At 36.2% G+C, this 13951-nt stretch overlaps 1 protein-coding gene across 1 annotated transcript in view; it reads right to left on the reverse strand.

Moving 5' to 3' along the window:
- The window catches only part of WDR70 (WD repeat domain 70), a 134183-nt gene that overhangs the window by 18351 nt on the left and 101881 nt on the right, over window positions 1-13951 (reverse strand). Inside the window, exons 12-13 of the mRNA XM_065739935.1 lie at window positions 12479-12563; window positions 11208-11346 (exon numbers count right to left, since the gene is read on the reverse strand). Coding sequence (XP_065596007.1) covers window positions 11208-11346; window positions 12479-12563 — 224 coding nt within the window. The remainder of the gene's footprint in view (window positions 1-11207; window positions 11347-12478; window positions 12564-13951) is intronic.

Consider the following 13951-nt stretch of genomic DNA (forward strand, 5'->3'; position numbering starts at 1 on the left):
TTTACAGCATGGATAGAACAAACCCAGGATGGAGTGAACAATGCCTACTCTTCTCTGGGACTCCGGGATCTTCCAATACCTGCTGTGGCCTCCTGTTCCTGGGTTAGCTCCTTGATGGCTCCCCTGCCCACCCACTAACAGAGGCTTCCCCATAGCCTCAGCTGCCAGAAAGGGCATGGTTTTTCTCCTTAGTGAAGGACTGAAGAAGATCCTCTGGAGACCAGAGTTTCCTGCTTCTGCAGTCACCCAAAGCAGCATGGAAGCAGTCCATGTTGTCACACCTTTTGTCCTCTGGACAAACAGGAAAGTGAAGCAATTGGCTGGGGGCAAGTCAGCTTGAGCAGCTGGAGCAAGGCTTGCCAGGCTGCTCATCAACACGAGGGCAAGGTTTCATGAGACTGTCGAGCCGAGTGTTAACAGGTCACTCTCACTTCTCCCCAGCTACACAGCCCCATCACAGTAGTCCTGGCTTTTGTCTGGCTACAAGCAGTTTCTTCAGTATAAAGAACTGGCAGAACAGTTCTTATAAAAGAACAAAAGATTCATGACATATTTTCCATTTCCATGACGTATTTAACATATACCTCAACTTCCTATTGTAAAGCAGAAAAAACTACAGAAAACATAAATAAATATAAAGCATATCAAAAAAGAAAAGAGCAAATACAGTAAGTCTTACTAGTTCCCACTATTAGAGAGTATGTATGCCTTTACAGAAACACTAATTTTAACACCTGCAAATATTTTTTCACCACACTCAGTGTGTTTCACTAGTGTTGTTTGAACCTACCAAAATGTAAGATTGCCCGTTACACAACAGAATAAGGACAGCACATACAAAAATCATCTCTATAAAGTAATATTCACTTCTATCCTCCTTCACTCTCCACCAAGATAGAGAAAATTAAGGTTTCCCTCCATTGCTGTCTTCTTTCATTCCTAACATTTGACATGTCTGTGAGTTGACGCTGTATAAAGTATGGCCTTAATAATTTTTTACATTTCAGTTGAAAGTTTTACCAGTAAATAAGAAAATTTAACTTCTTAAATGTATATAACTTCTTTATATGTAAAGAAATCCCAAGATATTTGGTAATCTTCTGCTATGAGCAAAATTTTATTAAACAGATACCATTTGTGTGCCTGTGCGTGTACTGGAGTACAGAGGTCATCATTTGTTGCAAGACTGGCATGGCATCAAGTTTCATCATTTTCCAAAACATTCCAAGGATCTATTTTTGGCATAAATAGAAATCTTTATACACTTCTGCAGCACTCAGCTCAGTGGAGCTATATTCTTTCCTTGCTACTGCAAAATTTAAAGTAAATTTAGACAGGGTCATATTTTACAGTGATGTTTTAATTTCTTTACCCTTTATCAGGTCTTACTGCCTGTCAGTCAGGGACTGTTTTCTTTGGAATCAACCCCATTTCCCTAAAGACAGTTAAGTTTTAAGGTTAAATACCACACATTTGACTATGAAACTGAACATTTCACATGAAGTGCATTTCATGATAATCCATAATAACGTATCAGCTTAGGTTCACTGGCTCAGTTCCTTCTGCCATGCAGGGCAGAGGAAGAAAAAAATCGATTCTACATTAGTAATGCACTACTGGAATAAACCTTTTCAATTTTTCTTTCTCTTTCACTTAAGTTAGAGTCTTTGATTCCTGTATGGCAACACCACAAAAATTGCAGCTATCACACCTTTAGGGTAAGTTTACTGAATTAATGTGTACTTCCATGGCTATTAGATAAAGAAAAATATTTGAATGAAAGTACAGACAAACAAGACTGGTAAGTGGATAGATGCATTTATTTTCACAAAAAAACTATACTCAGAGCTCAGATATCTTTGCTGAATGATGCTAACATACGGCTGATACTTGTACTATTTCTGTGGTGAGCATGCAGTCAGCACCCCACTTGTAAATTGAAAAAAGAAAAAAATATTTCCTCACAAGCTGTTTGCCACATGCTGGTAATTTCCAACTGGGAAAAAAAAAAAGATACTATCAATCAGAGATTAATTGTGAAATAGGAAAGAAAACATACTAATTGTAGACTTTCACACATTTCAACTGTTGAAGTAAGAATATTCTGTATGTTTGCTGACAAGAAAATGTTTGTTAAAATTAAGATAATGTTCTATAATCATAAAGGAAAGATGTTGATGTTTTGAAAGTTATGTCTGGAAATCAGGTGCAATTAAGAGAGATTACACTTGACTCTCACCTAACACATTTTTTTCATGGAGTGGCAGGATTTTCTCAATATATATTGCCTAAAATCATAAATCCTTAAATCATTACAAATGATGCATCAGTAACCTATTGTCTAACTTCACAATTGAGAAGATCAGAACATGTGAGATGAAAAGTTTAGTAAGAGAGAATCAACATTAACAGAGGGAAGTGAGGATCTTCAGTGGACTTACCTGAGCAAACTTAAGATCTAGAACTTTACAGGGTCTACTCTAAATGTCTGTCTAAATACTCTAAATGACCTACCACCTCCATTTACAGTTAATGCAGAGATATAAGCATTTTATAGTGGCCTTGATCTAACCTATTTTAGGTATCTATTTTAGTATGAGATAAATCAGAGTCTGGATGTGTTTATTTTCCCTACTTATTAGAAAGGGAGCCGAGGGTGACTGGATCAGCTGTAGACATCTATATTTGGTCAGGTGAATCCCCTGAAGCCTACAAGGGCCAAAATAACTATACAAGAAAAACAGAAAACTAAATGGAGCACACAATGAGAATCTGTGTTATAGTATGTTGTGCTACTTACATAAAATTCCCCAGTTCAAGGATAAAGGATTCTGGAAGCCAAATTAAATATCCCCTGTACAGAATGATACAGCAGACACAAACTTCTAAAATTGTCCAACAAATCTTCAGAATCTTAGTTTGAAATTTCAGTTCTAGCTTTGCAGATGCTTAAAAACTGTAAGAGGGTAAAATAGAAACAGTTTCCCCTTGCTGCTTCCCCCTCTCCTAAACTGTAATCTATCAACTAATTTTTGCAGAATCTGTTCTGAACCTATACAATATTGACAGCAAGAGGTGCTGCTCTAAGAAAATATTTTCAGTTAGTAAAAGAAAAACTTGAAAAAAAATTATGTTTCTTACATGCAAGCTCTGCTTCAGTGGCCATGACGGCACGTGATGGGCCCTGTTTGAACAGCGCTGTTCGGATTTGCTGCACTTGGCTGCCCAGACAGTCAGATAAGAGGCATGTCAGCAGGGAAGATACTGAATGTGTAAAATGACATTCTGACTGTGCTCATGGACTCTGTAAGCGTAGGGCAGCGTACCAGCAGACAATTTGGGCTCTTCTGACCTCACATTTACATTTATTTTACCTGTATTTTCACAAATTCTAACACTGATGAGGGAAATAAGTCCAGTTTGCAAATGCATGCAACAAGTTCACTTAGATAGAGATTTCTTTACTCCTGTTAAAAGGAGTTACATATTCCTGATGAAGAATTCCTTGTGCAGTGCAGTATCTTTTAAACATGGAGAAGCTTCGGACATACATAACGTTATTTAGTAAGCCTTATCAGCTTCTTGGTATTGTTTTTTTTTAAGAAACAATAATAATTACATTTCAAATTATTTAAATCATTAAAATGCGTGGCTGCTAACAGCTAAAGACAGTTTTCCACTAACACAAAATTCTTGAACAACTGTTCCCCCACTCATCTTTGATTCTCTATCAATTTTAAAGTGCTTCTGCATTTAGGAAAGACATTAATGCAACAACTTTGAAGTTTTATCCAGTTCATAATGAAGGTCTGAATCCATCCTACTCTACTCATATAAATCTTTACAGACATATTTGAAGTCACTCTTTTAGTGCTTATTAACAGGCCTTTATGGGCCTGTTTCATCACAACTGTCAGGAGCTGTACAAGAACAGAGATGAGAAACCAGATGAGGTTTAATGAGAGCAAATGTAGAGTCTTGCACCTAGGGAGGAATACCTGCATGCACAGGTACAGGTTGGGGGATGACCTGCTGGAAGGGAGCTCTGAGGAGGGGGACCTGGGTGTCCTTGTGGATGACAGGCTGGCCATGAGCCAGCAGTGTGCCCTGGTGGCCATGAAGGCCAACGGGATACTGGGTTGCATTAAAAAGAGCGTGGCCAGCAGATCAAGGGAGGTGGTCCTCCCCCTCCACTCTGCCCTGGTGAAGCCTTAGTTCTGGGCCAGCATGTTCCCCGGTACAGAAAAAAGACAGGGATTTCCTCGAAAGAGTCCAGCAGAGGGCTACAAAGATGATAAAGTGCCTGGGACTGTTCCCTTTTGAAGAAAGGCTGAAAGATCTGAGTCTGTTCAGACTTGAAAAAAGAAGACTTGGAGGGGATCTGATCCGCACCTATAAATATCTAAGGAGCAGGAGGCAAAGGGACGAGGCTGGACTCTTCTCATGATAGGATGGTGATAGGATGAGGGGAAAAGGCCACAAACTGAAGCACAGGAAGTTCTGCACAAATGTGCATGGGAACTCCTTCCCAGTGCAGTGACGGAGCAGTGGCACAGCTGCACAGAGAGGTGGGGGAGTCTCCTTCTCTGGAGACGTTCCAGACCCGCATGGATGCCTACCTGTGCAACCTGGGCTAGGGAGCTGCTTTGGCAGGGGGCTAGACTGCATGATCTCTGGAGGTCCCTTCCAACCCCTACAGTTCTGTGATTCTGAGCGATTCTCTGAACATAAACACATTTGTCTCCAATTCCATACAACTGAAATCTAAGGTAAATTAAAAAAGTAATAATAATCAAATTAATTAATTTGAATGTTACTTGCAGTAGTGCCCTTATTTCTACATAATAATCAAGGCTCATTAGTAACAGTAATTAATACCACAACTGACAGAAGCTCATCATGAACTAAAGACTTTCCTTTTCCTTCTGTAGTCACCTTGATGTCTCTGCAGAAGGTGTGCATGAAACATCAGCTACAATAGCTGTCTTCCCCCGTCTAAGAACAACACAATTCTTCTGAAGACCCATAGAATGATAATGCTGCTTTATTAATTCCCACTGCTCACTGTTCAATCTCTTTTTGCTAGTGTCTTACAACTCAGTGGTGACTCAGAAGCCAAAAACGTGATTTGCCATGCTGATCTGTCTGGGAAATGCTGGTCTGCCTTTTGGCTGCACTCACTGACCAGAGGATGGAAAAACATTAGGCTGAATAACTCATACAAAGCAGCCATATTTTCAATTAAAACAAAATCAAACAAACAAAGCCAAGAACTTAAATAGCAGTGAATACAACAAATGCTATCAGTTTACTTCTACCTTTCTTCTTTTGAGCAAAGGATGTTACCCATACATTGACACTATGAGTGCTTTCTAAAAAAAAGGCTGCTCACACAATACAAATATTCTAATATTATAATAAAAATATGCTTAAAGCTACAATTGCAAAAATCTTCAGATTTGAGATTTCACTGGAGCTTACCCAAGCAGAAGAGCCAAGCATAATAAATAAGGTGGGAAGTTAGGAAATATCTTGAATGCAGTGACCTGCTATCATGAGATTTAAAATACTCATGTGAATATAGTAGCAGAGGAAACAATACCAATGTTTTCTCTTTGTGAAACATGACTTAGAAAATGCGTGGAAACATTCAAAAGAAAAGGGATCAGAAATGGATAAATTTACTATTTTCTATGTAGAAACCTGAAAAGTCCAAAAAGCATTTTCAGAGGCCAATAATTTAAAACAGGATCCCAATGTAAAACATATGGATAGTAATGTTGTATAAAGTATCTTTCATTGCACATCTATAAAATATTCTCAGAAGTGAAATGAACCACTAAGCAACGATTTTTAATTGATGAACAGAGAATGAGACTACAGAATAGTAAACTGTTTTTCTTGTAATTGCAAGACCAAACATTTTCAAACACCTGCTCTGGAAGACTTACAGTCACATTTTCGTAACAGTATATAGCAAAACTAAGGCAGACAGCTTTCATGTACAACCCCCACTATTACACTGAGGAAAGCTGTGCAGTTTATCTTTCTCCTACACCTCAAATCTCTAGTGACAGCTCCCCTAAAATAAAGTAAGTGCTGCTGCAGGATATAGGAGGGAAAGACTACACTGTCTTTACATATGTGAAAGCAGAGAATAAAAATTGACAAGCTACCTCATTAAAAAAAGAAAACACCTTCCTATTATTTATATCTTATAATAGTTCTTACTTGAATTAACACAAAAATTAACCAGATCTTAAATACTGCATTCACTTCTTTATTGTGAAATTTAGGTCTTCGAAATAGAAGAAATAAGTTTACAAACAAGATGTACCATGCTGACATCTCCCCTAAGCTAAAAGAATTTATTTCCCTTTTATTAAAAAGCTTTAAATCTTCTATAAACTGAGCCACAGTGGAAAAGCCTTTTAACATACTACAGTGCCTTATAAATAGTAAATTATATCGCTTGAGGTCAATGAAAAGAATACTGCAATCCCATATCAACTCTGCATACAAGGGTGCTGGAAGTTTCATATTTCTTTTTCTTTCTTGCCATTTCATTCTTCAATTTAAAATGAAGGTTTATTTATAGCTTGCCTCACAAGACCTTCCTGAAACATCCCTCAGAGAGATTTTCAGAAGTACTTAATAATTTAACTTCTACGTTATTTTGAAAAACAAAGAAAATATTGAAGAATTCTCCTAATAGAAACATGATTCTCCAAACAAGCGTAAGTATACGGTTTTGAATTGATGCTTACCTAAAAAAAACTGAGGGATATTTTAAAAGTCTGCACATCTCATTCTAGTGTACATAACCTCATCACCTTTACTGAATTACTTTTTCATTTATACATAGTAATTTATATAATTGTTCAGCATACTTTTGTAGTGCCTCCTCCTGCCTGTCACTGATTGAGTGTGTACTTCATCTCCTTTCTGTACAAGGAAAAAGACTGCTCTACTGCTGCCAAAATCAATCTTGCCTCTAATAAGGATAATTACTGGTCGATATGCTTAATCAGATAAACAAATGACAGATATGTGAGAGTGATTCAAGTGAGTGTTCACAGCTATATTAAATTAATTCAACATAGGGAGGAAATGTTGTGTACCCAACAGTTTCCCATATGTTATTTATATGGTATCTATAACTAATTCTCAGGAAGATCTCATACTTGCATAATCAACCCAAGAATCAGGAATAAATCCTCCTTGATTTGTGCCTGACAATGAAACCTCTTTTCCATTCCAAAAGGAGTCCATTATGTAGATCCTGAAAGACTAAATCTTATTTACTATTAACCTATATATACTTTTTTATATAAATGTTTTATTGTGGCTGTTTGAGAAGGCAAAAGAACTGCTCTCTGACTATTGTATCACAATAATGCAAACAGTGATTAAAAAAACTACAAAATAGTAGCATGTACACAGGAGGATGAAAACTTGTTTTTTGTCCACAGCATTGCGAAGATTTATTTTTTAAAAATTTGTTAACAAAAGCTAAGAAATAAATTCTTTATAGTTTAGTATATTCAGCTACAGTTACTCTCCAAAGCACTCACTGTTTCCAATCCCTCTAGTAGAGACTGAAACAGAGTGAGGTGAAATACTCTGCAGAGAGCATCAGAAGCACTTCTGACCTCAGAGTTTTGGTTTAATCAGCAGCAAGTAAACAAACCTGCCATTATCCTGTAACACGGATGTTTCACTCCCCGATAAACTCCAAGAAAACTCCACTGAAAGCTGTTAACCATAGAATTCCTGTCTGTGTCCAAATAGCTCCAAGTCACAGATCACTGGAGCCAGAAGAGGACAGCTGAGAAGAACAACACTGTGTATCTGCCTCCTGCACGTATTATGCAGGCATATGCTACAGGCCAGAGACAAAGATTATGGTCTGCACCGCATCTGACATTTACCTATCAGTACGTTTTTCTTCAAGAAGAACTGCTATTTCTCTGAGAAACTTGAGTTCTAGAGAAGTTCAAATGCTTACATTATGGGATGGCATTCAGTAGCTGGACAATGTAGTAGTTCTAAACTAACCAATGGTGACCAAAAAACCACCAATCCTAATGCATGAAATTGAGATCTAATTAATAAGCTATTCCTAGCCACAACAGAAGACACTAATCAGATTGTTAGTCCATTAGTAAAACCACAAGGTCTCACTCCAGCAGCTCTGAAGCGGTAATGGTTTTTCCCATGAAAACTTGAAAGAAAAGGTGAAAAAAAGGTTTGTGTGGTATGATGGAAAGGAATGTCACACATAGCTTTGGTCAAACATTCCCATTAAATATTTTCCCATTGCCTCCTAGGTTCATTCACAGGCCAATTGCACTGGCTATTTACCAAGGAGGTTTAAGATAATGTTTACTGTTCTTTAATATTTTCTAGTTCCTAAGATTACTGAAGACTTATTTTTAAAAATGCCTTGTGAAATAAACAGAAAATGTTACATGTTAACAGTTTAAGTTTCCTCTTTGCAGTATATATTTTGTTATTATTATTTATATCGATTCTATCACTGAGCAGGCAAACAACTGTCACAAGTCTTATAATTTTAACTGAATACTTGAAATAAATGACTAATGATGCCCTACTTTAGCAATTTGCAGTAACTTCATTTGAAGTCACTTTCATGAGGACTGAGCTCCTTGTAGAGACAGTTAGTTGCGCTCTTTTCTTACACATTATGGCATAATGCAACTTCATACACGTAAAGACTAAAAAAACCCCAATATTTTAATTACACATTTAAGAAATATATAACATACTGAAGGCAACAGCACATATTTATCTTTAATGTCAGTAACTGGTCTACCTGCATTTTTGAAAGAGTATAAGGAGAACATGGCAACCAAGAAATAAGTCAATAGAAACACAGTAATTAATTACTAAGCTGCTGAAAAAATGCTTTGATAAACTATGCACAAGATATGAAACTATCAATTCATAGATACTAATCTTACCAATTCATCAATTTTTATCTATAGACTTGATGGATCTTTCCAATAAATGGCATGTGCAGCTTATACAGTACAAAAGCCTGCATCTTTATATTTTGCTTTTAGCATGTCTTTATTCAATTATAATTCACCTAACAGTACAATTGGAAGAGGAAAAGCAAAAACTGTAGAAAAAGTCAAAGGATATAAAAAATAGGAACATTTTGAAAAAATCTTTGATTTTAAAACACTACTTATAGTAATTTTTCTTCTTTTAGACTCAGGTCAACAAGTTTAACTGCGTTCTTATTTGTGTAAAGTTGAAATTGGAAGCTGGACAATGAGTGTAGAGGTAATGTCAGTGGTGGCTCACTGAAAACTAGATCGTAAAATCAGCATTTATGAGAATGAATTCTTCACCTATTATTTCCATTATTTTCATTTGATCTTTTATATCCAAAGTAGGAAAATGACACTTAAATTTTATAACTACAGATGAAGAAAAACAGCAGCACTAAAGCTCCATAGGCAAAAATAATTTACTACAGTTTTAAAAAGTACTATATAAATATAAACACCTATATAAACTTACATGACAAAAATTATGAACCTGCTGAGATTTGTACACATCCTTAAATTTTTACTGTCTGAGGGGCCCCTACTGAAGTCACATATGGGCACCTAATTTTGTTTTTCCAACAACTTCCTACTGCTAGTTCTCGACTCTGTTTCTCCACATTTTTAAGCAGCAGAACTGTATTTCCAGAATACAAGAGAAGTCAGCTGCAAAATAATCTCTTTTGGACCCTCCTGTTGTATTATCTACCTGAGAAAGTGAGCAGACCTTCCATTTCGAAGAACTGAAGAACAGTTTTTCAGTAAAACAAAGTTATCCAATGACAGTTATATACTTTTTGAAATCAAATTAGGTAGTTTCTCATTCTTGAAATCTTAAATCTCAGGGGAAGTTTCCAGCTTCCTCTGCGGCAAATGATGATGCCATCATTGTGAATGGAATTGCTAAGTTATTTTGTTCCTTGTGTCCCAGAAAAGAAAAGCTCCCATAAGAACCTACTTCCCACACTTTTAACTTACATAGTTTGTTTCTTTTGATCTGTCAAGAAGCTTCAGAAGAAGTACTGAAGAATTCATATTTTGACCCAGAAAATGGTTATGAACACTTGGTAATGATACTAGTATCAGAAAGAACAACATTCATGAGAAACCTGTACAAGCTGAGGATCAATTTGTTCCACAGGAGGAAGTTTTAAAAGCTAGTTTGTTAACTTCAGAGAATACATTTAGTACTAAATGAAAATTGCTGTGTAGTATAAAACCTATATCTAGAAAGTTACCTGTTTAAAATAAAAAAATCTTTTTCCTCTCCAGAATACCATGTGTTTTTTGCTTTAATGCAAATTCTGCACTGTTACATTTGCAAGACAGCTGCCACAGGAATGATGGATATAATACATTAAACATATGCAGATTTTACTTTAGAAGGAATGTAGAGGAAAAAAATTAGATTTGAGAATTACATATAAATATAAATTCTGTCTAAATGAACTCCAGCACAAGCAGTTTTGTTGTGCTGTGCTAAAAAAAACCTACTGCACTCAAGAAGTGAGTTAAGAAAAGCACAGGAGAGAACAATATCCTGAAACGCTACAGTGCAAGAAAGATGTGGCTAGCTGACAGACCACAGTTAATGGGAATGCATCATACTTGAGCAACTGCTATTCTGTTTGAATGCCTTGCACTCCTGATAGTTTTCAACAGGCTTACTTATTTACACTACTGAGGATTTTTTTCAACTGTCATATTAAGCTTCTTCCTTCTATAAAAGTAAATAGGTCTGTCCACTGAAATACATTCTACAATAGGCATGAGCCTAGTTTCAAAGACAAGCAGGAGTTTGCCAAAAAATTGCTTTTCATTATGACAATGGAATGAACTGCACAAACGTACAAGCCAGAATTTGTACCCCACTTCACAGCTCTGAGAAAGTTCACTGTAAACCTTGAGCAATACATTGGTAACACACTGTCTCCTACTGATCAAAGGCTTCACCCTAAGATTCTATTTATTCATCTAACTAAAAGAATAGAGAGAATAGCACACTACTTATGGTTGTAACTCTCGTAAATATGGAATAAATTACAGTAGTGGTAGCAGGATACTACCTGTATGTGAGTAAAAAAACAAATGAATCAGATTTCATTCTTATTTTGAATACAAGATAGTTACCGCATCAGTAACTTCTATCTCATACAACTTCTGAAATGTCTCCCGATCAAAGAAGAAAAGCTTCCCACTGCCACCACCTTTCTTAACAGAGGTCCCTGTGACGAGGATTTTATCATCTGGACTGAAACAGCAATCCGTCCTGTTAAAAAAAAAAACACCATCACACTGAGTGAACCAGTAATTACTGTGCAGTTAATTTAGAAATCCCGCTCCTTACGAATAATCCTATTTGTTACACTTTTTAACATGAAGCTTACAAAAACATCTTTTGTCAGTTGTCATCCTTTACTATAGTTATCAGGTACAGTTAACATTTATAATTACAACTGTGCACAGAATGTACAAAACTGGCAAAAAAAAAAAACAAAAAACCCAACAGACATAACCCCTACCCCCAACAAAGCTCTTTCTCTCAAAAGCCTTGTGAGCTTTTCAGTGCAGAAAACACAAAATAATCTTTTCAAATCTGGTTATCATCATTCAGTAAGAAAATAAATCAGTCTTGAACTTTGTTTTCACTGATGATACATTCTTCAATGCTGCACAGTAGTTCTGTTTATACAGTTGCTAAAAAATGTTTCTTCATTTTTCCTTTATGCTACAAAATACAGTGAGTGGTTGCGACCTCAAGCTTGACCTGTCCTAACTTTCTTTTCCAGTAACTTTTTTACTGTTTTTAAAAGTGTAAATTTTCAGCAGTTGGACTTGACTGTGCTACAGGTATAGAAGTGCAGCTAATACCAATAAAAACATGAAATTCAATACTTAGCCATATACAGTATAATACACTATTTTAGTAGCAAAGAACAGAGTAATCAGCACTTCTAGCATCTTAACCTGAATTAATTCCATGCACCTCTATGTTATGTCTGCTTTTCAATCTAACTTTTTCTTTTAATTAATCATAGACCAAATAGGAATGAGGCTTACTTGATATATCTCATTACACAAACACAAGGCAATGAACTGGCCTCTTCCTGAAAAGTTTCTAATCTAATTAGGCATAATATATATGAGACTAAAAAATAGCATAAAATAAGCATAGCTAGCTACAAACTATCACAAGAAATAGGAGATATTTGAAAGCCATTTTAACTCCTAAAGTAGCCAAGAACATTACAGCACAGTTCTCTCTGTGCAGTTTTTTCCCCACAGTTTCAGACATATTGAGGGACGAGAACAACTCATTTCTCAACACACACTCAATAGTCTCTCCTCCTTAGCACAACTACCAATATTTCTGCTAACTGGAATAACTTAAAAGTACTTACATTGGAAAAAAGCTAGACAGTCTTTCAGCTGAATGAAGAGGCTTTTTAAATTGTCTAATATCCCATATCTTTAAAGTATCATCTCCTGTGAAACAAAGAGGGACAAGGGTTAGTAATAAAGAATTTAACAAACAGAATGATATGGTAGAGGCATTCAAAATGGGAGTGGTTTTTCATAGGTTTTTGTGCCTCAGAGGCTACAAAAAAGGTAACCAAGAACACAGGGCAATGGTGGCCTTCTGCTTCTTTAGTCCACAGAAAGCAACCAACTTCAGGCAAACAGTGCCTGGAATCAGCCTGAAGTCCTTGGGGAAGGGGTAGAAAAGAAGCAAGTGAGCCCAAGCTTGCTATAATTAAACCTTTTCACACCCCTTCACAACACCTTTGGCCGTAAAAGCCAAAGTTGAGTTTATAGCAAGACAATTATAGCCATTCTCATCTGTGTTTGAAAAACACGGTGTGATCTGCACATCCGTAAAAGTCAGAGTGTTTATTCCCTTCTCAAAAAGTTGTGATATCTTAACGAAGTGAGTATGAAAAAATAAGAAAAAGAAAAAGAAAAGACAGTTATTCTTGGAGAGATCTACATCTCTGCTGATCACCCCTCTGGAATATGTATTTCAAGAGAACTTGAGCCCTAAGCCATCTCACACAGACACCTAGGAATCTTTTTGTATTTGGCATTAGTGCTTTCAAGGGTGAAAACAGGGACTTTAAAACAACAATTCTCCCTAAAAAAAAAAAAAAAAAACCTAGAATTAATTTTAGAAAGTTTATACATTCTTCATAATCCAAGTGAGAAGTAGGTGAGTGGCATGGACATGCTTCCTTACTGAGAACAATCCTTCCTGGGAAGTAATTATTATATATATATACTTATTTATTTTTAAGGAGTATTCTCTGGATTCCTTGGCTTTGAGATTAAGAACTCAGAGTCGGTCTTGGAAATGAAACACAAACACAAATAAATAAATAAATATTACTTGCTGCAACAGAAGAAATCAAGGCCAGTAGTACCCTTCACAGGGAAAGCAGTTATGTGTGGCCTCGTACATCATGTATGTTTATATTAAGACTAGAATAACTCCTAACTACAAAATATTTTTAAGAAGTGGACAACTTAAATAAATGATGTCTAGAGCAAAGTATATTTCTTTTCATTGGGAAGCTAAAAATGACAAGAAAGAAAAAAACATTGACTCCCCATTTTAGAAATTTCATTACATATACCATCCCAAACACTTCAAAGCATTTTGTTTTGTAATATGAACCTTTCCTTTTCCCTTCCCACCCTCAACAAAAAGCACTTATTATCAAGATGTTATATCTAAAGAACCAGCACTTTATAACAAAAGATACCATTTGGCTGCTCTGCAAATCTCCTGGATACGGACAGACCTAAGGCTACCAATCAAGATTGGTCTGTTCCCAGCGACATGAGCCTTGACATGACCTTCAAGTTGTGGTCCTGTC

Source organism: Cyrtonyx montezumae, unplaced genomic scaffold (assembly GCF_038088225.1).
Source record: "Cyrtonyx montezumae isolate F1298 unplaced genomic scaffold, pur_monq_1.0 scaffold_25, whole genome shotgun sequence".
Classification (NCBI taxonomy): domain Eukaryota; kingdom Metazoa; phylum Chordata; class Aves; order Galliformes; family Odontophoridae; genus Cyrtonyx; species Cyrtonyx montezumae.